At 40.9% G+C, this 19126-nt stretch overlaps 2 protein-coding genes across 2 annotated transcripts in view; one reads left to right on the top strand and one right to left on the bottom strand.

The window, feature by feature from the left end:
• The first annotated feature begins 645 nt into the window (after window positions 1–645).
• On the top strand, window positions 646–7328 carry LOC139367620 (olfactomedin-like protein 3B). The gene is made up of 3 exons (XM_071105886.1): window positions 646–1031; window positions 3671–3977; window positions 5966–7328. The coding sequence occupies exons 1-3, from the start codon at window positions 921–923 to the stop codon at window positions 6748–6750; spliced, it is 1203 nt and encodes a 400-aa protein (XP_070961987.1). The 5' UTR covers window positions 646–920; the 3' UTR covers window positions 6751–7328.
• A 6547-nt stretch (window positions 7329–13875) lies between these two features.
• LOC139367619 (synaptotagmin-6-like) overlaps window positions 13876–19126 on the bottom strand; it is a 74113-nt gene continuing 68862 nt past the window's right edge. The window contains exons 4-7 of the mRNA XM_071105885.1: window positions 18809–18929; window positions 17271–17442; window positions 14521–14671; window positions 13876–14189 (exon numbers count right to left, since the gene is read on the bottom strand). Of these exons, the coding sequence (XP_070961986.1) occupies window positions 14118–14189; window positions 14521–14671; window positions 17271–17442; window positions 18809–18929 (516 nt within the window). The 3' untranslated portion in view covers window positions 13876–14117. The remainder of the gene's footprint in view (window positions 14190–14520; window positions 14672–17270; window positions 17443–18808; window positions 18930–19126) is intronic.

The raw sequence follows: 19126 nt of genomic DNA, 5'->3' as shown, positions 1-19126 counted from the left end.
GAAGGCCCTAAAAATTGTCAAAGACTCCAGGCACCCTAGTCATAGACTGTTCTCTCTCCTATCGCACGGCAAGCGGTACCGGAGCGTCAAGTCTAGGTCCAAATGTCTTCTTAAGAGCTTCTACCCCCAAGCCATTAGACTCCTGAACAGCTAACCAAATGGCTACCTGGACTATTTGCATTGACCACCCCCTGCCCCATTTTTACGCTGCTGCTACTCTCTGTTTATTATCTATGCATAGTCACTTTACCTCTACCTACATGTACATATTACCTCAATTAACTAGACTAACCGGTGCCCCCGCACAATGACTCTGTACCGGTACCACCTGTATATAGCCTTGTTAATATTTGTTTTTAAATCCATAAACAACTGTCTATCAACAGTCATGCACGGGCGCACCCACCCACACACGTACACCCCCACACACGTACACACTCACACACGTACACACTCACACACGTACACACTCGCTTGCACGCAAGCACATGTACACACGCATACACACACACACACACAGTGTTGCCCAGTGTCCAGTACAACAGTACATTCACTTTTTGAGGACAGAAAGGGGCTAGAGGAACAAGGCTCCTCCCTGGGAGTTTGTGAAAACATTCCAGCTACGTGAGCGAGCCAAAGAGTTTGAAACCCAAGAACCTGGCCCTTCTCTCTCTCTCTCTCTCTCTCTCTCTCTCTCTCTCTCTCTCTCTCTCTCTCTCTCTCTCTCTCTCTCTCTCTCACCTCCACACACACACACACACACACACACACACACATACACAGTTATTCACGAACACTCACACTCTGTAGGGAACCAACCATAAGTAGACCACAAGGAGACCGGACCAGACAGGAGGAAGTATTTTTGCTACCTGGTCTTACGTACAGGACGCCCAGACTGTCCCTTGGATCTATCAACCATGACAACGGCTGTCGCCTTCCTCCTCTCCTTAGTCCTAGTCCTCACCAACGGTCAGTATTACTACCAGGGTCTCATGGATTATCTGGAGAACAGATTCCTTGCCATTGAGGTAAGAGACAAACTCCTAAACAACCGTTTTACACCGCACAACTCCACCTAAAGTGGTGTAGGACAAGTTTTAGGCAAGGAACAGGAATCGAATCAATGACGCAACTATGGTGAATCAAGTTTTCTTTTTGAATGCTAGTGAGACAACATCCTTCTGAAAGAACAGCAAACAGCAGTTACTGTGAAATCAAGGACAGAGAATCAAGGCCATGTGTCAGGCTTTATCTCTGGCATTCTGCAAAACTTTAGTTCGCGCTCAGTGTCTGCCTGCAAGGTTTCTTTTTATTTATATATTTTTACGTGTTGACTAAAGCAATCCAATTAATACAATCTCTGTTCGACTCATCAACTTCTCGGGCTAAGGCCCTTAGAGAATATCAGTGGCCGTGAGCTGTCGTATCTATGCCCGAGTACTTCTCCTATTCTCTTTCCCCTTCTCAGAATACACACTAAGCCGTGTGAAACTCTTCACGAGGCGCAAAGATGACAACACGTTGATAATGAAAACAATAGGAACATTTACAGCAGTTACTGACAAAAAACGATAATGGTAAAATCATATTCTTTAGAATAAGCAAGAACAGGTGTGCCTTGCAATTTCTCTTGGCCAAATTAAAAGGCTGTCTGAGGGACTGTACAATATTCATTTTGTCAAATATAATATGCCAGGTTTGTGGGAGTGTGTTCTACTCCTCCTATATTGCAGCTATTCTATACTGATTATGCCAAGTTTGCTTACAGTTGAGTGTGATGAAGTGTCCAAGTAGTGGAATGCAGCTCCATTCTGTCTGCTTTAGATCCTACATTATTACAGTTTTTCTCAATTGCTAAAACACTAAAACCCATTGGCTGAACAAAGTTCTCAGTTGCCTGGACTCATTTAGCTAATTATGCAGTCTGTTGTCAATACCTTAAACCATTAAACATGGTAAAACACAATTTGCAGGATCTCACTTAGACTTTTCAGCAAATCTCTAAACACATTCTCATTCTCAAAACACATTCTGCACTCTAATGGACATGTCGTCCATACTGGTAAACACAAGTGGCCACAATCAAATACAAATAGAGAACATATGTCATTGATTGAACACAACCACTCAAAATTGATTTAACCTGTTTCAAATGATGCGACACAACCAATATAAGCCAGTTCAGAGAGCAAACAGGTTGTTGAAGGTGGGAAGGAGAAAGTCTGAGAATGGATATTGTAGTACAGTGCATTGTAGGCTGTATACTGTACAATGGACAAATTGTATGGCCCTGAACATTGTCCTTTCCATTTATTAACAGTACTGACTGCTCAATAGATTTTGACTGGTTGCAGGTTCATATCAACAAAGAACAAGAATTACAGTATCACAGAGGCAAAGGACAGGTTTGTGAGATGCAGGGTGAAGTACTGTAAAAATAGGGGTACAAGGAGGAGGAAGAACAAAAAACCAAATTGCAAAGAGCAAAGCAGAGTAGTAATTTCTGATCAATTTTGAGCTACTATGATAGAACCTGTTTTCGTTCATCAAAAGACAATGATGGAAAAATATGAATATTTATTTTAATTAAAAATGTACTTCTCCCTGAGAATTGTATGTTTTGAACAATGTGTTTTCTATTTTTGCGGGTATTGTTTACTGACTGCTTAAGAGTGTATATCATTTTGATCACTTTGTTTATGATTTGAGAGCAGTGTTTGATTTTGAACACAGGTAAAACTGTTTTTCAGGCGAACGTTTCATTTTGCAAGAGGAGTCAGAGGTTATGTAAATAGCGCTTGAAGATGAGGTTGTGTTTAATGTTTTCAGGAAATGGAGCAAGGTTTCAGAAGTTGAGTTTTAGCAATTGAGAAAAACTGTATTATTTATATGCACCAATCTATCCATTCATTATGACCATGTCACCAGTTTCCTCTAGTGTGAGAATACAAATAACATTTACTTGACTGAAATGAATAATTTGTTTATCATTCAAATCTTCCTACCCCCTCCTGTTCTTTTGATCTTTTAACCAGAATCTCCCTCCCGTGATGCCGCAGGCTCGACTCTTACATTAGTAATTAGAATAAGTCAATTCAGAAAGTTATTTTCATTTAGTATTTTTATTCCAATCCAACCAAGGACTCACTCAAGTACAGTAGTAAAAAAAAGAGAAAATTCAACTGTGGGTCTTAGACAGAGGAGAAATAATCCGTTGTTATTCCTTGTTATTCTCAACCTCTCTCGATGACATGATCCATTGGCGTAACGCACCCCCTATTTGACCTTTCGTCAATCTTAGCATGAGTCAACCTCTGTGGTTCACTGTCACTGAACCAGATCACTGAACAACATTGTGATAATAAACAACACACTTGTTTCCTCTTGTGAGGTTTTGATGGTGGAATTGATGTTGATGGGTGCTGATACCTTCTGCCACGATAAATGATCACGATGACCCTGGTTTGACACGCGTTCTAACACCAACACCTGATACAGTTTTCTCAGAACTCTGTCCATAGTGTTGTCCTTGTGCCTAAGACCTGTGCGATTGGAATGAACTAGAGTCTGATACTAGGACAATTACATTCACCCAACATTACAGTAATCCTCAATCGTCGGCCACACACCAAATCAACGTCCTCGATAACACATTATGCTCCCCCAGGATCGTATGCTCATATGGCACGAGCAGTCGAACCGCTACAACACAGAGCTGCGGCACTTCAAGAAGCAGACTGCTGAGTTTATAAAGGGACTAAACCAGGACCACGGGACCCTGCGCCAAGACCTGGAGGGGACAGGGGTACGAGTGGACCGCGTCGAGAGAGAGATGGACTACATCGAAACCCAAAACCCCGCTAAGCCCTGTGTGAACCAGGCAGACAGAATGGTGGATGTGGACCTGGAGGTGAAGGAGTGGGTGAAGGAGAGGAAGAGAGGGGGAGAGGAAGATGGGTACTCCAGAGTCTTGGGTGAGTAGAGAGAGGAGCAGTGTATGGGGAGTTGGGGGGAGTTGGGGGGGAGCGTGAGGCGTAGAGCTCTGACGTCCTGTACAGGATGACCGCCTTTGATCTAGTGCCTTAATTTCCCTGCCTGAAAGAGACTTGGCTAAGGGAGACCTGTTGGCTTATGGAGCATGGTTACAGTATTTTTAGGCTTACAGTAAGCTCTTTACCACTCGTGGCAGTTGGTGTCCTCCCCTGAAAACCCATTCCACAGGAAAAGAGGTAGGAAACAAAGATTTGTTTCAAGTCATTTTTTTTTTTTGCAATTTAGAGCTACATTTTAAATCACTGGGTAGGCTAGTCACTAATTTTATTTTCCTATAGATTTATCGCTAGTTGGCTATGAGTCATTTATTTCAAGGGGGGAACCAGTCTCCAATTTGTACTTCATGGACACGAGTAGTCTGGCTTTACTACCTACGATGTGACTCACAGCGGGTTGGTACAAATAATGTTGCAATTCAAAGTTCTATTTCACAGACAGTAGGTTCATTTAGTCAACTGTATAACCTCATGTAAAACACAGAGCAAACAGACGTCTCACTATGAGTTTCAGGTTCGGTAGCACATTAACATAAAAAAAAGTTTTATAAAAGGTTTAGAAGTAGTTTATAAACCGTTAATTATTTGTGTATACATTTCAAATAAACAGTTATAACATTAATGTAAAGTGTTTACCAGGAGCTCTTACTCTACCTGAAAGGGGGAACCAGATGCTTTGAAAGTCCATATTCAAGGAGTGTTCCATGCATACGGAACAGCAACCCCCCCCCCTCCCCCATTGTCAATGATTTAGACACACTCTATCCTAATTAAGAGTAAGTCTCTTTGTTGTCTTGAGAGCTAAAATTTACTTTTTTATCAGCAAAAGACCACTTTGCTCTACTTCAGCATATCTGTGTCGCCCATCTTTCCCATTTTCCAAAGCACAATGTAGCTGTTTCTTCCACTTCCCTTTGGTTGTGTCGAGTTCATTTTCATTTGGACTGCATTGAAATAGCCTGCTGCAGCCTGCGGGGTACATGATGTGCCCTGCATGTTGAAGTAGACATCAAAACATGTTTCAGGTGGGCAAGGACACTGCAGGGGCATGCTAACGCAACACGAGAAGGAAATGTGAACTGGATGCCTGGATGCTAACCAACCTGGTTTCAGAGCATTTAGTCGTATTCTGTCAGTAAATCCGAGACAGTCCATTTTGTATGATATGTAATGTTTCGTATGGTATGTATTCATCTGTGGATGTCCATCACATCTGACAATGATATGTTACGAATGACAATTTGTATTATATGTTACGAATTTGAAAAACGTACAATACTGCACGTTACGAATTTGCAAAATGCATGATATTTGACGAATTCCAGCTAGGTGGCTAACGTTAGCTAGGTGGCTAATGTTAGCTCGGCTAGGGGTTAGGGTTAGGGGTTCGAGTTAAGATTAGGGTTAAATTTAGGAATTAGGTTAAAGGGTTAAAGTTAGGGTTAGGGGAAGGGTTGGCTAAGATTCTAAGTACTTGCAAAGTGGCTAAAAAGTAGTAAGCAGTTGAAAAGTTGCTAAAATTTTCATGATGAGATTCAAACTTGCAACCTTTGGGCTGCTAGACATTTGCATTATAAGTACCGTAAACATCTTTCTTATGTAACCATACTAAACGTAACATATCATACTAATTTGAGTGTCCCGGATTTACAATTACTATGTTACGTCTAGGCTATGAGACCCGGCCTGACCAGCCTGAACTCATCTTTGATTTTAAAAACTACAAATAGACCATTAACATTTATAATAGTAATATTTGATATGTTAAAATAATTATCTGTTGTCATTTTATACAGTATACTGTACACAAAGGTCTTCATAATTACCAGATTTTTCATTAAATCTGACAATGTTATTAAGACCTCTCATGAAAACGGCTTTTCACGACAACACCTCCATTTCTCTATCAACAGATTGTATAGACATCATCTCCAGCATCAGAGCCATGAAGATCCTGAAGAGGATGGGCAGCCCCAAGGGCATGTGGACTAAAGACGCCAGGACCTCTAAGGTCTACGTCTTCAACGGCACGGCAGAGGACACTGTGTACCAGTTCAGCTCTGTTCTAGACTTCTCGTCCTCCCCAGGAGTGGCCCACAGCAGGCCTATAAGACTGCCCTCTCTGTGGAGTGGCACCGGATGTGCCGTCTACAATGGCTATGCCTACTACGTGATGGAGGGGGCCGACGAGCTCCAGGTGATTAAGTATGACCTGGCGAATGGCACATTGGCAGACAGTGCTGTGTTCCCAGTGGAGGTGGCAGACCATAGACCCGTCTACAGCCTCAACCCAGAGACTGCTGTGGACCTGGCTGCCGATGAGGAAGGCCTCTGGGCCCTTTACACCACCAGGGAGAGTGAGTCCATCAACCTGGCTAAGATGGACCCTGACAGCCTGGATATCGAGCAGATGTGGGATACACAGTGTCCCCAGGAGAACGCGGAGGCAGCCTTCGTGGTCTGTGGGACGGTCTATGTGGTCTACAACACCAGGGTGCCTAGTCGCTCTCGTGTTCAGTGTGTGTTTGACGTAAACGATGCGGTGACCAATGAGGAGGCTCCGCTACTGTATTTCCCCAGGAGGTATGGACTCCACGCCAGCCTTAAGTACAACCCTCAGGAGAAACAGATCTATGCCTGGGACGACGGCTACCTGATCCTTTACAAACTGTCCATGACGAGGAAGCTAATGGTTTAAGTGGATGGACTAGTGGGCATTTTAGTCAAATAACATTTTAGTCCAAGAAACGCCCGGAAAACATTCTAACATGAAGACTATCACTGGAGACATATATTTGTTTTTTGATACCACTCACCCCATAGTCCATACTGTATACATTGTCTCTACAGGAAAATGTACCTCTGTATTTCTTTACTTGAAATAATGCATTGAATTACTGTACTGTAGGTGCCCGTTACCAAACATATTATTGCTACCCCAGTTGATGTTGAATGGAGCTCTGAATTAGATTGGAATCGTAATATGTCCGCAACAACTGGATTTATTCGGGGCAGAGATCAGAAACGGTGTATAATTGAATGCCTTGATGGAATGTATGGCCCAGCTATCCTCAAGATTTAATTTGGCTATTTGCATTCCACTTGTTCTGGTTCATCCAATTTACTCTTCCCTGCTGCTTGCTCCCTTTGTTGTTCACTTTGACATACGTAGTCGTGAAAGTGACAGTCTCCGGCTAAAGTTCATCGGCACAATCAGAGAAAAATAGAAAGTCACAAAAACTTTACAGAGGAGAAATCTTACATGAATAAAAAAAATATAATATTATGTGTGCCATCCATAATTCATCATACACGACCGTTCAAAGGTTTGGGGTCACTAAGAAATGTCTTTGTTTTGGAAAGAAAAGCACATTTTCTGTCCATTAAAATAACATCAAATTGATCAGAAATACCGTGTAGACATTGTTAATGTTGTAAATGACTATTGTAGCTGGCAACGGCAGTTTTTTTAATGGAATATCTACATAGGGGTACAGAGGCCCATTATCCACAACCATCACTCCTGTGTTCCAATGGCACGTTGTGTTAGCTAATCCAAGCTAGAAAACCCTTTTGCAATTATGTTAGCACAGCTGTAAACTGGCAGCTTCATTAAATAGTACCCGCAAAACACCAGTCTCAACGTCAACAGTGAAGAGGCGACTCCGGGATGCTGGCCCTCTGGGCAGAGTTGCAAAGAAAAAGCCATATCTCAGACTGGCCAATAAAAAGAAAAGATTAAGATGGGCAAAAGAACACAGACACTGGACAGATAAATTCTGCCTAGAAGGCCAGCATCCCGGAGTCGCCTCTTCACTGTTGACGTTGAGACTGGTGTTTTGCGGGTACTATTTAATGAAGCTGCCAGTTGAGGACTTGTGAGGCATCTGTTTCTCAAGCTAGACACTGAAATGTACTTGTCCTCTTGCTCAGTTGTGCACCGGGGCCTCACACTCCTCTTTCTATTCTGGTTAGAGCCAGTTTGCTCTGTCATTGTACGAGATCTTCTTTTTCTTAGCAATTTCACGCATGGAATAGCCTTCATTTATCATCACAAAAATAGACTGACGAGTTTCAGAAGAAAGTTCTTTGTTTCTGGCCATTTTGAGCCTGTAATCGAACCCAGAAATGCTGTTGCTCCAGATACTCAACTAGTCTAAAGAAGGCCAGTTTTATTGCTTATTTAATTAGGACAGCAGTTTTCAGTTGTGCTAACATAATTGCAAAAGGGTTTTCTAATGATCAATTAGCCTTTTAAAATTATGAACTTGGATTAGCTAACACAACGTGCCATTGGAACACAGGAGGGATGGTTGCTAATAATGGGCCTCTGTACGCCTATGTAGATATTCCATAAAAAAATCTGTCATTTCCAGCTACAGTAGCCATTTACAACATTAACAATGTCTACACTGTATTTCTGATCAATTTGATGTTATTGTAATGGACAAAAAAGGTGCTTCTTCTTCAAAAACAAGGACATTTCCAAGTGACCCCAAACTTTTGAATGGTAGTGTACATCTTTAAATGTAACTTTGCACCACCATAATTCATAACTTCTGTCTTTCGTTCTTGCAAAATAAATTGAAATGAAACAAAAATGTAAATACACAACAGATAATTTGTTTTCTGTTCAATTTATTACACATTGGACCTCATGTTATGAGTCATTAACAATTCAGGATTTAAACGGAAACAGAAATAAATCAACCCTAACAGGCTTCAATTACAAGAACAGTTGTCAAAACAGTTATATTACAAGTACAAATCTTCAATAAAAAATTGGAAAGTCCGTGCTGTCCATGGCGAATGGACAGGATACAAGATCATATTGAGAAACACAACAATAATAATAACAACAGATAAAGGTATTTAAAACAGTACATAAACTGAGGCTAAATGTATATAACATGATATCATTACGTACTATGGATACAAACACACTAGTCCATATTGTCAGAACAGAAGATCATCATCATCATTAAACACACCACTGAAACAGAGGAAGAACAAAACTACAGTCAGTTATTTCATACATTTTTGTCAAATAGAAACAAACTTGGAGTCAAATATCAGGAGTCTAAAATAAATGACAAAAATCTAATCAGAAATGTGATCAACAAGTGTATACCTACTGTATATATGTGAGAAAACTTAAAACCATACTTTTTTTTAAAACAAACTGGAGTGAGTCAGATATGAGGTGTCTACCAGTAATGGAAGGAAGGATCTTATCACGATTGTAACCAGTAAATATAGTATGTGAGAAAACCTGAACAATCCTATTGTGAAGAAAGACACAATAATGGTGTGAGGGAATCCATCAAGTGACTCATTGTATTGTGTCTCATAGACCTACCAACTGCTAATTAGAGAAAGGTCACTGACTCACTGCAAGAAATTGGCCTGCGACTATCTCTAGGCTAGTTTCCCCCACACTATCTGTCTGTATCTCTGTCTCCGTCTGTCTCCCAGACGAAATGAGGTAAACGCCTGCGCTCTCTAGAGGAAGGAAATGGCTAAAACAGTAATATGATGTGTGTGTGTTAAGTACATTTGTTCACTTTTACCATGCTTCTTCTGCATCCTCTGTTTGATTCATACCATCTTCAAACATGCTTTTGCTGCATAGTTGTAGTCAGGCGGAAGCCACATTGTCATCTGGATGGCCATTCCAGTACTATCATTAAGTCACTATAACCCGCTGGGTTAAAAAACAACTACTACTACCAAATCTCAGTGCCAAAGTTGTGTAGAAAGAATGCATGGAGAAAGAGTTCAAACAACTACTTCTACATAACCACAGTGCCAAAGTTGTGTTGACAGGATACATTAATGCAGAGGCTTTGGTTTGGGGCACTCAAGAGCTTAAATTAGAGAAGGTGCCTCTTAAAACCGCTCCTTACATTCTGTAAACAACACCCACTTCCTGATACCCACTATACCAACCTGTTTCTCTATGTGCTTTCAAACATGTGCTTGTCAATTAGTAAAATAATCAAAACACTGTCATGGTCAACATAAAATAACATTAAGGAAGATTCCTGATTTCTATTACATCTTACATCACCCAACTGGGTCAAACAAGAACCCTTCCAATCAAATTGGTATCTTTAATTTACAACCTGTAGAAACTATGAGAATTGAAAGGTTTGGAACATTTGTGAAACTTCACAGCACAGTTGAAAAATATATGGCAAATAGAAATCAAAACTGGATGGTCTTCAGAGATAGATGGGAGGGGTTGAGTGGAGCTGAAGGGTGGGGCTAAAAACAACAAGATAACTCATGTAAAATATACTGTGTCCGTGAAATGTATTTAGGTTCAGAACTTTAATGAAACTGAACAGTTAAAAATATATGGCAAATAGAAATCAAAACTGGATGGTCTTCAGAGATAGATGGGAGGGGTTGAGTGGAGCTGAAGGGTGGGGCTAAAAACAAAAGACAGCTATTGTAAAATATACTGTGTTCATAAAATGTATATTGTATGTACAGTATCAGCTGGAAGTAGAAGCCTCAGTGTTGTTGTCCATTACTTTACCCCAATTAGGAGAGAGGTGGTAGGGTTAGGGAAAATAATAAAGGAAAATGTATTTTAAAAATATATATATATTTATATATATTTACAAAAAAAATATATATGGGGGATTGGAAATAATGCAGACAATTACATTGATGGAAAATAAATCAATTAATTGGTAGCCCATGTTTGGTTGCACAAGTTATTATTAAAAACTATTTGTAATCCCTGCTGTATTTTCTCTAATAATTGAAACAATACATTTACTACATAGCGCAGAATATAATGAGTCTCACTGGAAAGAAAACATGAATTAATAATATATAACATATGCCATTTAGCAGACTCTTTTATCCAGACATTTTACGAATGGGTGGGTTGGGAATTTCAATGACTGACATTACTTTCATCATTTTTGTGACAGAACAAATTATAGTTTACCTTTGCTACAAACACGTTTGGCACCAAAAAACTATACACCAATCGGGTTGTTTTCTTTTGTTTGTTTGATACACATTTAGGTATTGAGATGACATCAATTATTAGATTGTACTCATAGTACCACAATGTAGAAATAGACTAAAGAACAATTATAATCAAACCAATATTATTTTTTACCTTTTTATACAGCCAGAAGATTGGACACACTCACTCATTCTATGGTTTTTCTTTATTTTTTACTATTTTCTACATTGCAGAATAATAGTAAAGACATCAAAACTATAAAATAACACATATGGAATCATGTAGTAACCAAAAAAGTGTTAAACAAATCCACCCTTTCCCTTGACGATAGCTTTGCACACTATTGGTATTCTCTCAACCAGCTTCATGAGGTAGTCACCTGGAATGCATTTCAATTACCAGGTGTGCCTTGTTAAAAGTTAATTTGTGGAATTTCTTTCCTTCTTAATGCGTTTGAGCCAATCAGTTGTGTTGTGACAAGGTAGGGGTGGTATACAGAAGATAACCCTATCTGGTAAAAGACTAAGTCCATATTATGGCAAGAACATCTCAAATAAGCAAAGAGAAACAACAGTCGATCATTACTTTAAGACATGAAGGTCAGTCAATCTGAAGTTTCTTCAAGTGCTGTCGCAAAAACCATCAAGCGCTATGATGAAACTAGCTCTCGTGAGGACCGCCATAGACCTAGAGTTACCTTTGCTGCAGAGGATAACTTCATCAGAGTTAACTGCACCTCAGTTTGCAGCCCAAAAAAATGCTTCACAGAGTTCAAGTAATAGACACATTTCAACATCAACTGTTCAGAGGAGACTGTGTGAATCAGGCCTTCATGGTCGAATTGCTGCAATAAAAACACTACTAAAGGACACCATTAAGAAGAAGAGACTTGCTTGGGCCAAGAAACGCCAGCAATGGATATTAGACTGGTAGAAATCTGTCCTTCGGTCTGATGAGTCCAAATCTGAGTGATTTTTGGTTCCAACCGCCGTGTCTTTGTGAGACGCAGAGTAGGTGAACAGATGATATCCGCATATATTTGTTTTTCAACAGGACAATGAGCCAATACACACCTTCAGGTTGTGTAAGGGCTATTTGACCATGAAGGAGAGTGATGGAGTGCTGCATCAGATGACCTGGCCTCCACAATCAACCAACCTCAACCCAATTGAGATTGTTTGGACTGAGTTGGACTGCAGAGTGAAGAAAAAGCAGCCAACAAGTGCTCAGCATATGTGGGAACTCCCTCAATACTGTTGGAAAAGCATTCCTCATGAAGCTGGTTGAGAGAATGTCAAGACTGTGCAATAGTTGTCATCAAGGCAAACAGTTATTTGTTAACACCTTTTTGGTTACTACATGATTCCATAAGTGTTATCTCATAGTTTTGATGTCTTCACTATTATTCTACAATGTAGAAAATAGTAAAATATAAAGAAAAACCCTTGAATGAGTATGTGTGTCCAAACTGTTGACTGGTACTGTATATCTGTCCAATATCCAGCAGTACAACCGTTAAAAAAAACAGTAGAAGAAGTAGCTACATGACTGCCTACATGTACCGTAAACGCTGACGTATTGGATTTTGTTGAATAATGTTCAATAACGCAAATCATATGTTTGGATTTAGATCAAACTCCTCAACAATATTCAATAAACTAATCCTTGTTTAAAGAGCAGATTGAAAGTCACCCCATTACAAATTGCTCCAGTGTACCTCTGGCTTATGATAGACAAGAAAATAGGAAATGAGTAGTTGATTATTGGTCCACCGAGGGTCATATTCTCCTATTCTGGAGAAGAGGTCTGGACGCTGCAGGATAAGGAAAACTCCCAAAACACAACAATACTAGTTCTATACCTAATTTGTATTCTGGTGGGAAATACAAACTTTACATGAGCAGATAGAGGACTGCGCTGTGCAGTTTCAAACCAACCCCAGAGAACAGAACACGATAAGAAGGTGCTGAAGAAGTGCGGTACGTTCAGCTGAGAGAGGAAAACTATGGGAACAGGAGTAATGAGAATACACTTCGATGGAAGAGGTAAGAGAACCAAGACTGACTAGGAGAAAACAAAGCGAGGGGTAAGCGTGGTTCGGAGTCTGTGTGCTATTCAACTCTTCGTTGTTCCATAGAAAGACACTCAGGTGCTATGCTCCAACATTGTTGCAATGTGCTCGTATTATGTGCTGATCATATTTGTTGATTCAATGAATTCTATTTGACTGGTTCAAACCACCCCTTTAAGCTCTTGTTCATTACTCCTGAAAATGTAATGGTTTATGTCGAGAAGATATACAACATAGCTACTATTTTCAAATGAGTTTGTTGCCTTGTTTGGCGTGGTTACTATGACAGTTAATGTTTGGTGAAAGAACTACACATTTGACTGTGTCACAATGTTTTTTTTGTTACTGCCGCACAAAAGGAGAAAGGAAGGGCAGACGGCTTTAGACATTCCATAGTTCCTTCCACTTTCCTTCAGTTCCTATCTTACCCCATATCCTTCAGTTCTCTTTCTCTGTCTCTCTGGGGAACATCAACTGCATTCAAAGTGTGGTTTCCATGTGGGGCCTCTCATCAAAGAGCTCTGCAGTGCTGAGCAGAAACGTCAGTGTGTTTAGACCGAGTGCCTGTGAGAGCGCTGTGATCACATTCCATCAGCCTCAACCCAAAGATAGATACACTGGAAAACGGCAGTCTGCTGTTCCACTCAGACAACAATCTTCCCCTTTGGGGACTCACGTGAGAAGATCAGCTCAGGATAAAAACCAAACCAAAGCCTCCCAAGTACTAGGTCTGACTCCAGATCAGTCATTTGAATGTTGATTTTTTTTTAAAACAACGTTACTTTCACAAATAACTGACGATGCTGATCCAGGATCTGGTCTTAGGACTGGGAGCACTCTGTGGCTACACTTGAGGGAAAGTGAAGACTGAGAGAGAGACTCAGTGGGGTTATGTTTCTCCTTAGGCTCAGGCGGACAGAACAGACAGGAAGTAAGATCAGTAGGAGAGATAGAAGAGGCCCAAACCAAACCTGGGCCGTTCCGCTAGGGTCACATGTGGTTCTGCTCAGGGGCTAGCAGGACGCCTGGGGGAGGGGCAGGAGCCCTGGCTGTCAAAACTGGCCGTCCGCGTTTTCCACTGCAGTACACACACACACACACACACACACACACACACACACACACACACACACACACACACACACACACACACACACACACACACACACACACACACACACACACACACACACACACACACACACACACACACACACACACACACACACACACACACACACACACACAGTTAGAACATAGATATTACACTGTTACAATATCTGACATTCATTTTATCCGACATGTGATCGTTGAAAAAAAGTTTATTTTACTATATACAATATAGTACGTATAGTAAATATAGTCTACACATTATTCTTCACACACTGCAAAGTGCTGTACGAACTAACCTCTTTCTCTGATTTCTTGGCCTCCAGTAGGGGGTGCCAGTGTGCAATGGGCTTGCGTGGGTACGCCAGCATCTCGTTCCAGTGGCCCTTGCCAAGCCCCTCAGCACTGCACCCCACACGGTTCACACCAATGATTTCATTGTGACCAACCCTGCAGGGGCCAGACAACACACACAACATCACACAACGACAACACAACATTACAGCTAATCCTGCTCTTCAGACACACTACATTACAAAATGCAGGGTTGATTCTGTAGCTGAATTTGTGATACATGCAGCGGTGTAAATGGAGAAAAAAAAAACTCTGTGAACCCACCAACGTAAAATAGTGGAATTCACCTTAAATAAACTCATTTGGCATCTCCAACTCTTATTACATACATTTTGTTATCAGAGGATACAGTTGCAAGAAGTGAAAGGGAGAGGTGAGGTGATCGTGTCGCGGTTGCAATTCATGTGAATAGAGCTGAGTCATCTAGGTGGTTAAAAGGGGACATTTCCATATCTCTTTGAGAGATTATGTCTGAAATGGAAATGCGATGAAGAAAGGGTTTGTGCTCAACAACTACAAACGATAACGGCACCAACAAACTCCTCTCTGGATTGGCTCAGACCAATGGTGATGTTTGTTCTCCCTCGTCATAATCCCTACACCCACAATATAATCCTAGATTGAAGGGACTGACTAGTGAACAAAACAAGGACAACTTGATAACCACAGTCGACTCGGTTTGCCAGTTAGCAACACAAACGTGTGTTAATAAACTAGCACACCTGCACCCATTTAACCAGCCATGTTTGTTGATAAAGACGACCCTCAGAGCATCCCTTCAGCCAGCGAAGTGAATGTCCTGACTCCTGACCTTTTCTTTCTCTTTGTTGTCCAGTTTGTTTAAAAAGAAATAGACAACACACAGAGTGCTCTATTCGAGGAGGCGTATCGTGCAAACTGCACAGATACAGAATACTCCTCTGAGAGAAGCGTCTGAGTTAAATGTTTTGACAATGTTTCAGCAGACGTAAAACTGAGTTCAATCAAACATTGTCTCTCTTGACAGACTCCCACCAAGTGGCTGGAAAGTGTGCACGGCAGATTTGTATTGACAGTGAAGTCGGAAGTTTGCATACACTTAGGTTGGAGTCATTAAAACTCGTTTTTCAACCACACCACACATTTCTTGTTAACAAACTATAGTTTTGGCAAGTTGGTTAGGACATCTACTTTGTGCACGACACAAGTCATTTTTCCAACAATTGTTTACAGATAGATTATTTCGCTTATAATTCACTGTCTCACAATTCCAGAGGGTCAGAAGTTTACATAAACTAAGTTGACTGTGCATTTAAACACCTTTGAGAGTTCAAGAAAATGATGTCATGGCTTTAGAAGCTTCTGATAGGCTAATTGACACCATTTGAGTCAATTGGAGGTGTATCTGTGGATGTATTTCAAGGCCTACCTTCAAACTCAGTGCCTCTTTGCTTGACATCATGGGAAAATAAATAGAAATCAGCCAAGACCTCAGAAAAATAATTGTAAACCTCCACAAGTCTGGTTCATCCTTGGGAGCAATTTCCAAATGCCTGAAGGTACCACGTTCATCTGTACAAACAATAGTACGCAAGTATAAACACCATGGGACCACGCAGCTGTCATACCGCTCAGGAAGGAGACGAGTTTTGTCTCCTGGAGATGAACATACTTTGGTGCGAAAAGTGCAAATCAATCCCAGAACCACAGCAAAGGACCTTGTGAAGATGCTGGAGGAAACAGGTACAAAAGTATCTATAGCCACAGTAAAATGAGTCCTATATCGACATAACCTGAAAGGCCGCTCAGCAAGCAAGAAGCCACTGCTCCAAAACCGCCATAAAAAAGCCAGACTATGGTTTGCAACTGCACATGGGGACAAAGATCGTACTTTTTGGAGAAATGTCCTCTAGTCTGATGAAATAAAAATAGAACTGTTTGGCATAATGACCATCGTTTGGAGGAAAAAGGGGGAGACTTGCAAGCCAAAGAACACCATCCCAATCGTGATGCACAGGGGTGGCAGCATCATGTTGTGGGGGTGCTTTGCTGCAGGAGGGACTGGTGCACTTCACAAAATAGATGGCATCATGAAGTAGGAAAATTATGTGGATATATTGAAGCAACATCTCAAGACATCAGTCAGAAAGTTAAAGCTTGGTCGCACGTCTCTTCCAAATGGACAATGACCCCAAGCATACTTCCAAAGTTGTGGCAAACTGGCTTAAGGACAACAAGTGGCCATCACAAAGCCCTGACTTCAATCCTATAGAAAATTTGTGGGCAGAACTGAAAAAGCGTGCACGAGCAAGGAGGCCTACAAAACCTGACTCAGTTACACCAGCTCTGTCAGGAGGAATGGGCCAAAATTCACCCAACATATTGTGGGAAGCTTGTGGAAGGCTACCCCAAAACATTTTACCCAAGTTACAATTTAAAGGCAATGCTACCAAATACTAATTGAGTGTATATAAACTTCTGACCCACTGGGAATGTGATGAAAGAAATAAAAGCTGAAATAAATCATTCTCTCTACTATTATTCTGACATTTCACATTCTTAAAATAAAGTGGCGATCCTAACTGACAGGGAATTCTTACTAAGATTAAATGTCAGGATTTGTGAAAAACGGAGTCTAAATGTATTTGGCTAAGGTGTATGTAAACTTCCGACTTACACTGTAGGTGCCAATATATATTTTTGAAACAGTACGTACAAGTCATAGTCCATGACTGAGATGTGCAGGCTGACGTGGTCCATGCTGTCTGGGGGGATGTCGAAGATGATGGCCTCGTTGTACGTGGGGTTCAGAGTGTTCTTCTTGATGGTTGTCTTCTTCTTTTTCAAACGCCTCCCGTCACAGACGAGAGACACTTTGACGTAGGGATCTGCCAATGAGAGAATAGGAAAGGTATGAGGTGCTTATAACGAATCTAAATTCTATATTCTATAGCTACATTATCTTGAGATTAATCCTCGAATCAAATTTCCTGCACGAGAGACATGCTGAGAGAATGAGATGACAAGTTTGTCTTTCAATGCTTGGATGTTAGTCTCTGTTAGTGTGATTTTTCGATAGAGATAGTGTACATCTACCTCTATAACACTTGACATGCAGGCATTGTCTCAGCATTTGAGAATCGAATGCTATTCTAATTACTGTAGGCCTACAGTGACCTCACCTTAACTCAAACACATCAGTTTTGATACAGCAGCTGCGGCGATCAATTTCATTTCCCATATGTATTTCCCATGTGTATTCCCACTCCTGCTCTACTTAAACCTAAATATAGCAAAAACATCCTTGAAAATGTCTGGAATAATTCGCTGTACATTAAATATTGATGAGTCAACACCTCAAGTGTTGAAAGCGGAGGAAGTGAAGGCATTTGACAGAGTGCTTAAACGGGATAAAGTGAAACATTATTGTGGTGAATACTGATTTCAATCTTCATCTGTCAGCTCCTGTGATACATTATGCCAGTATAATAGTCAGATGTAAGCTGCCCTCGATTCATAAACAAAATATAAGGAGGGCTTGCTTTGCAACCAAATATGCTTCAGGGTACCGTTGATTAGCCATGGTTTACTGCACACAGACCCAGTTCAATTCAGCAACAACTGGGAGACATGTAAATCCTCTGAGGAGGGATGTATAACTTGTCAAATGTAAATAAAGATGAGAGGTAAATAATAACATGTCTTATTTTGGGTTAAATGAATACAACCCGATTCATGACATTTAACTCACAGTGAATGTCACTTTCATTTCGAGGCAAACATATTTCCTGCAATGGTATCTGGTTATTGATACCAGAAATGGAATATGGAACAGCAGACTTTTAGGTTGTGTCTCAAATGACACCCCATTCCCTACATCGTGCACTACTTTTGCCCAGAGCCCTATACAGTATATAGAGAATAGGCTGCCATTTGGGATGCAAACTTACATAACAATGAACACCGCCTGAAACCTCATAGAAATAAGCTGCTGGAGATGACATCTTCATATTGCCACTGATGAATATTAATAGATTCCCACAGAACTAGAAGCGGTAGAGAGGACTTCACTTAGTTTGCTGTTTTTATTTTACATTTTATGTGACTGTATTTATAATTTCGTATGTAACAGTCAGGGTCATTACCACAAACAATGAGTCACACATATGCACGTAGACATGGACACACACATGCACACACGCACGCACGCACACGCGCACACACACACACACACACACACACATACATACCTACCTGAGTATCCCGTGATATCCATGGCCTTGAGGTTCCTGCACTTGATGACCGTGAGAGTGAGTCGTCCAGCAGTGGGCAGGTAGCATAGTGAGAACATGATCTCTCCCAGGTCCACACTCTCCTGTGGGAACAAACAGAAAAAAATGAAAGTTACACACACACAGCACTGGAAGGATTCCTTCAGGCCCTCAAGACAAAGTCATTACAATATCCCTCAAGAGCTATATTTGTGTGAAGCCTGCCATCGCACGCAGAACTGACTATTAAGCTCACGCTCAAGAAGTTATAATGAAAAATCTGCAGGACAGTGACAAATGG

Source organism: Oncorhynchus clarkii, chromosome 16 (assembly GCF_045791955.1).
Source record: "Oncorhynchus clarkii lewisi isolate Uvic-CL-2024 chromosome 16, UVic_Ocla_1.0, whole genome shotgun sequence".
NCBI lineage: Eukaryota > Metazoa > Chordata > Actinopteri > Salmoniformes > Salmonidae > Oncorhynchus > Oncorhynchus clarkii.
This window is presented reverse-complemented; position numbering and strand designations above follow the sequence as displayed.

Bases quoted from the DNA above. Each gene is read 5' to 3' on its own strand.
- LOC139367620 (XM_071105886.1), top strand. From the start codon at position 921: ATGACAACGGCTGTCGCCTTCCTCCTCTCCTTAGTCCTAGTCCTCACC. The intron at 1,032-3,670 runs GTAAGAGACAAA...ATGCTCCCCCAG, and splicing joins ACAGATTCCTTGCCATTGAG to GATCGTATGCTCATATGGCA. The intron at 3,978-5,965 runs GTGAGTAGAGAG...CTCTATCAACAG, and splicing joins TGGGTACTCCAGAGTCTTGG to ATTGTATAGACATCATCTCC.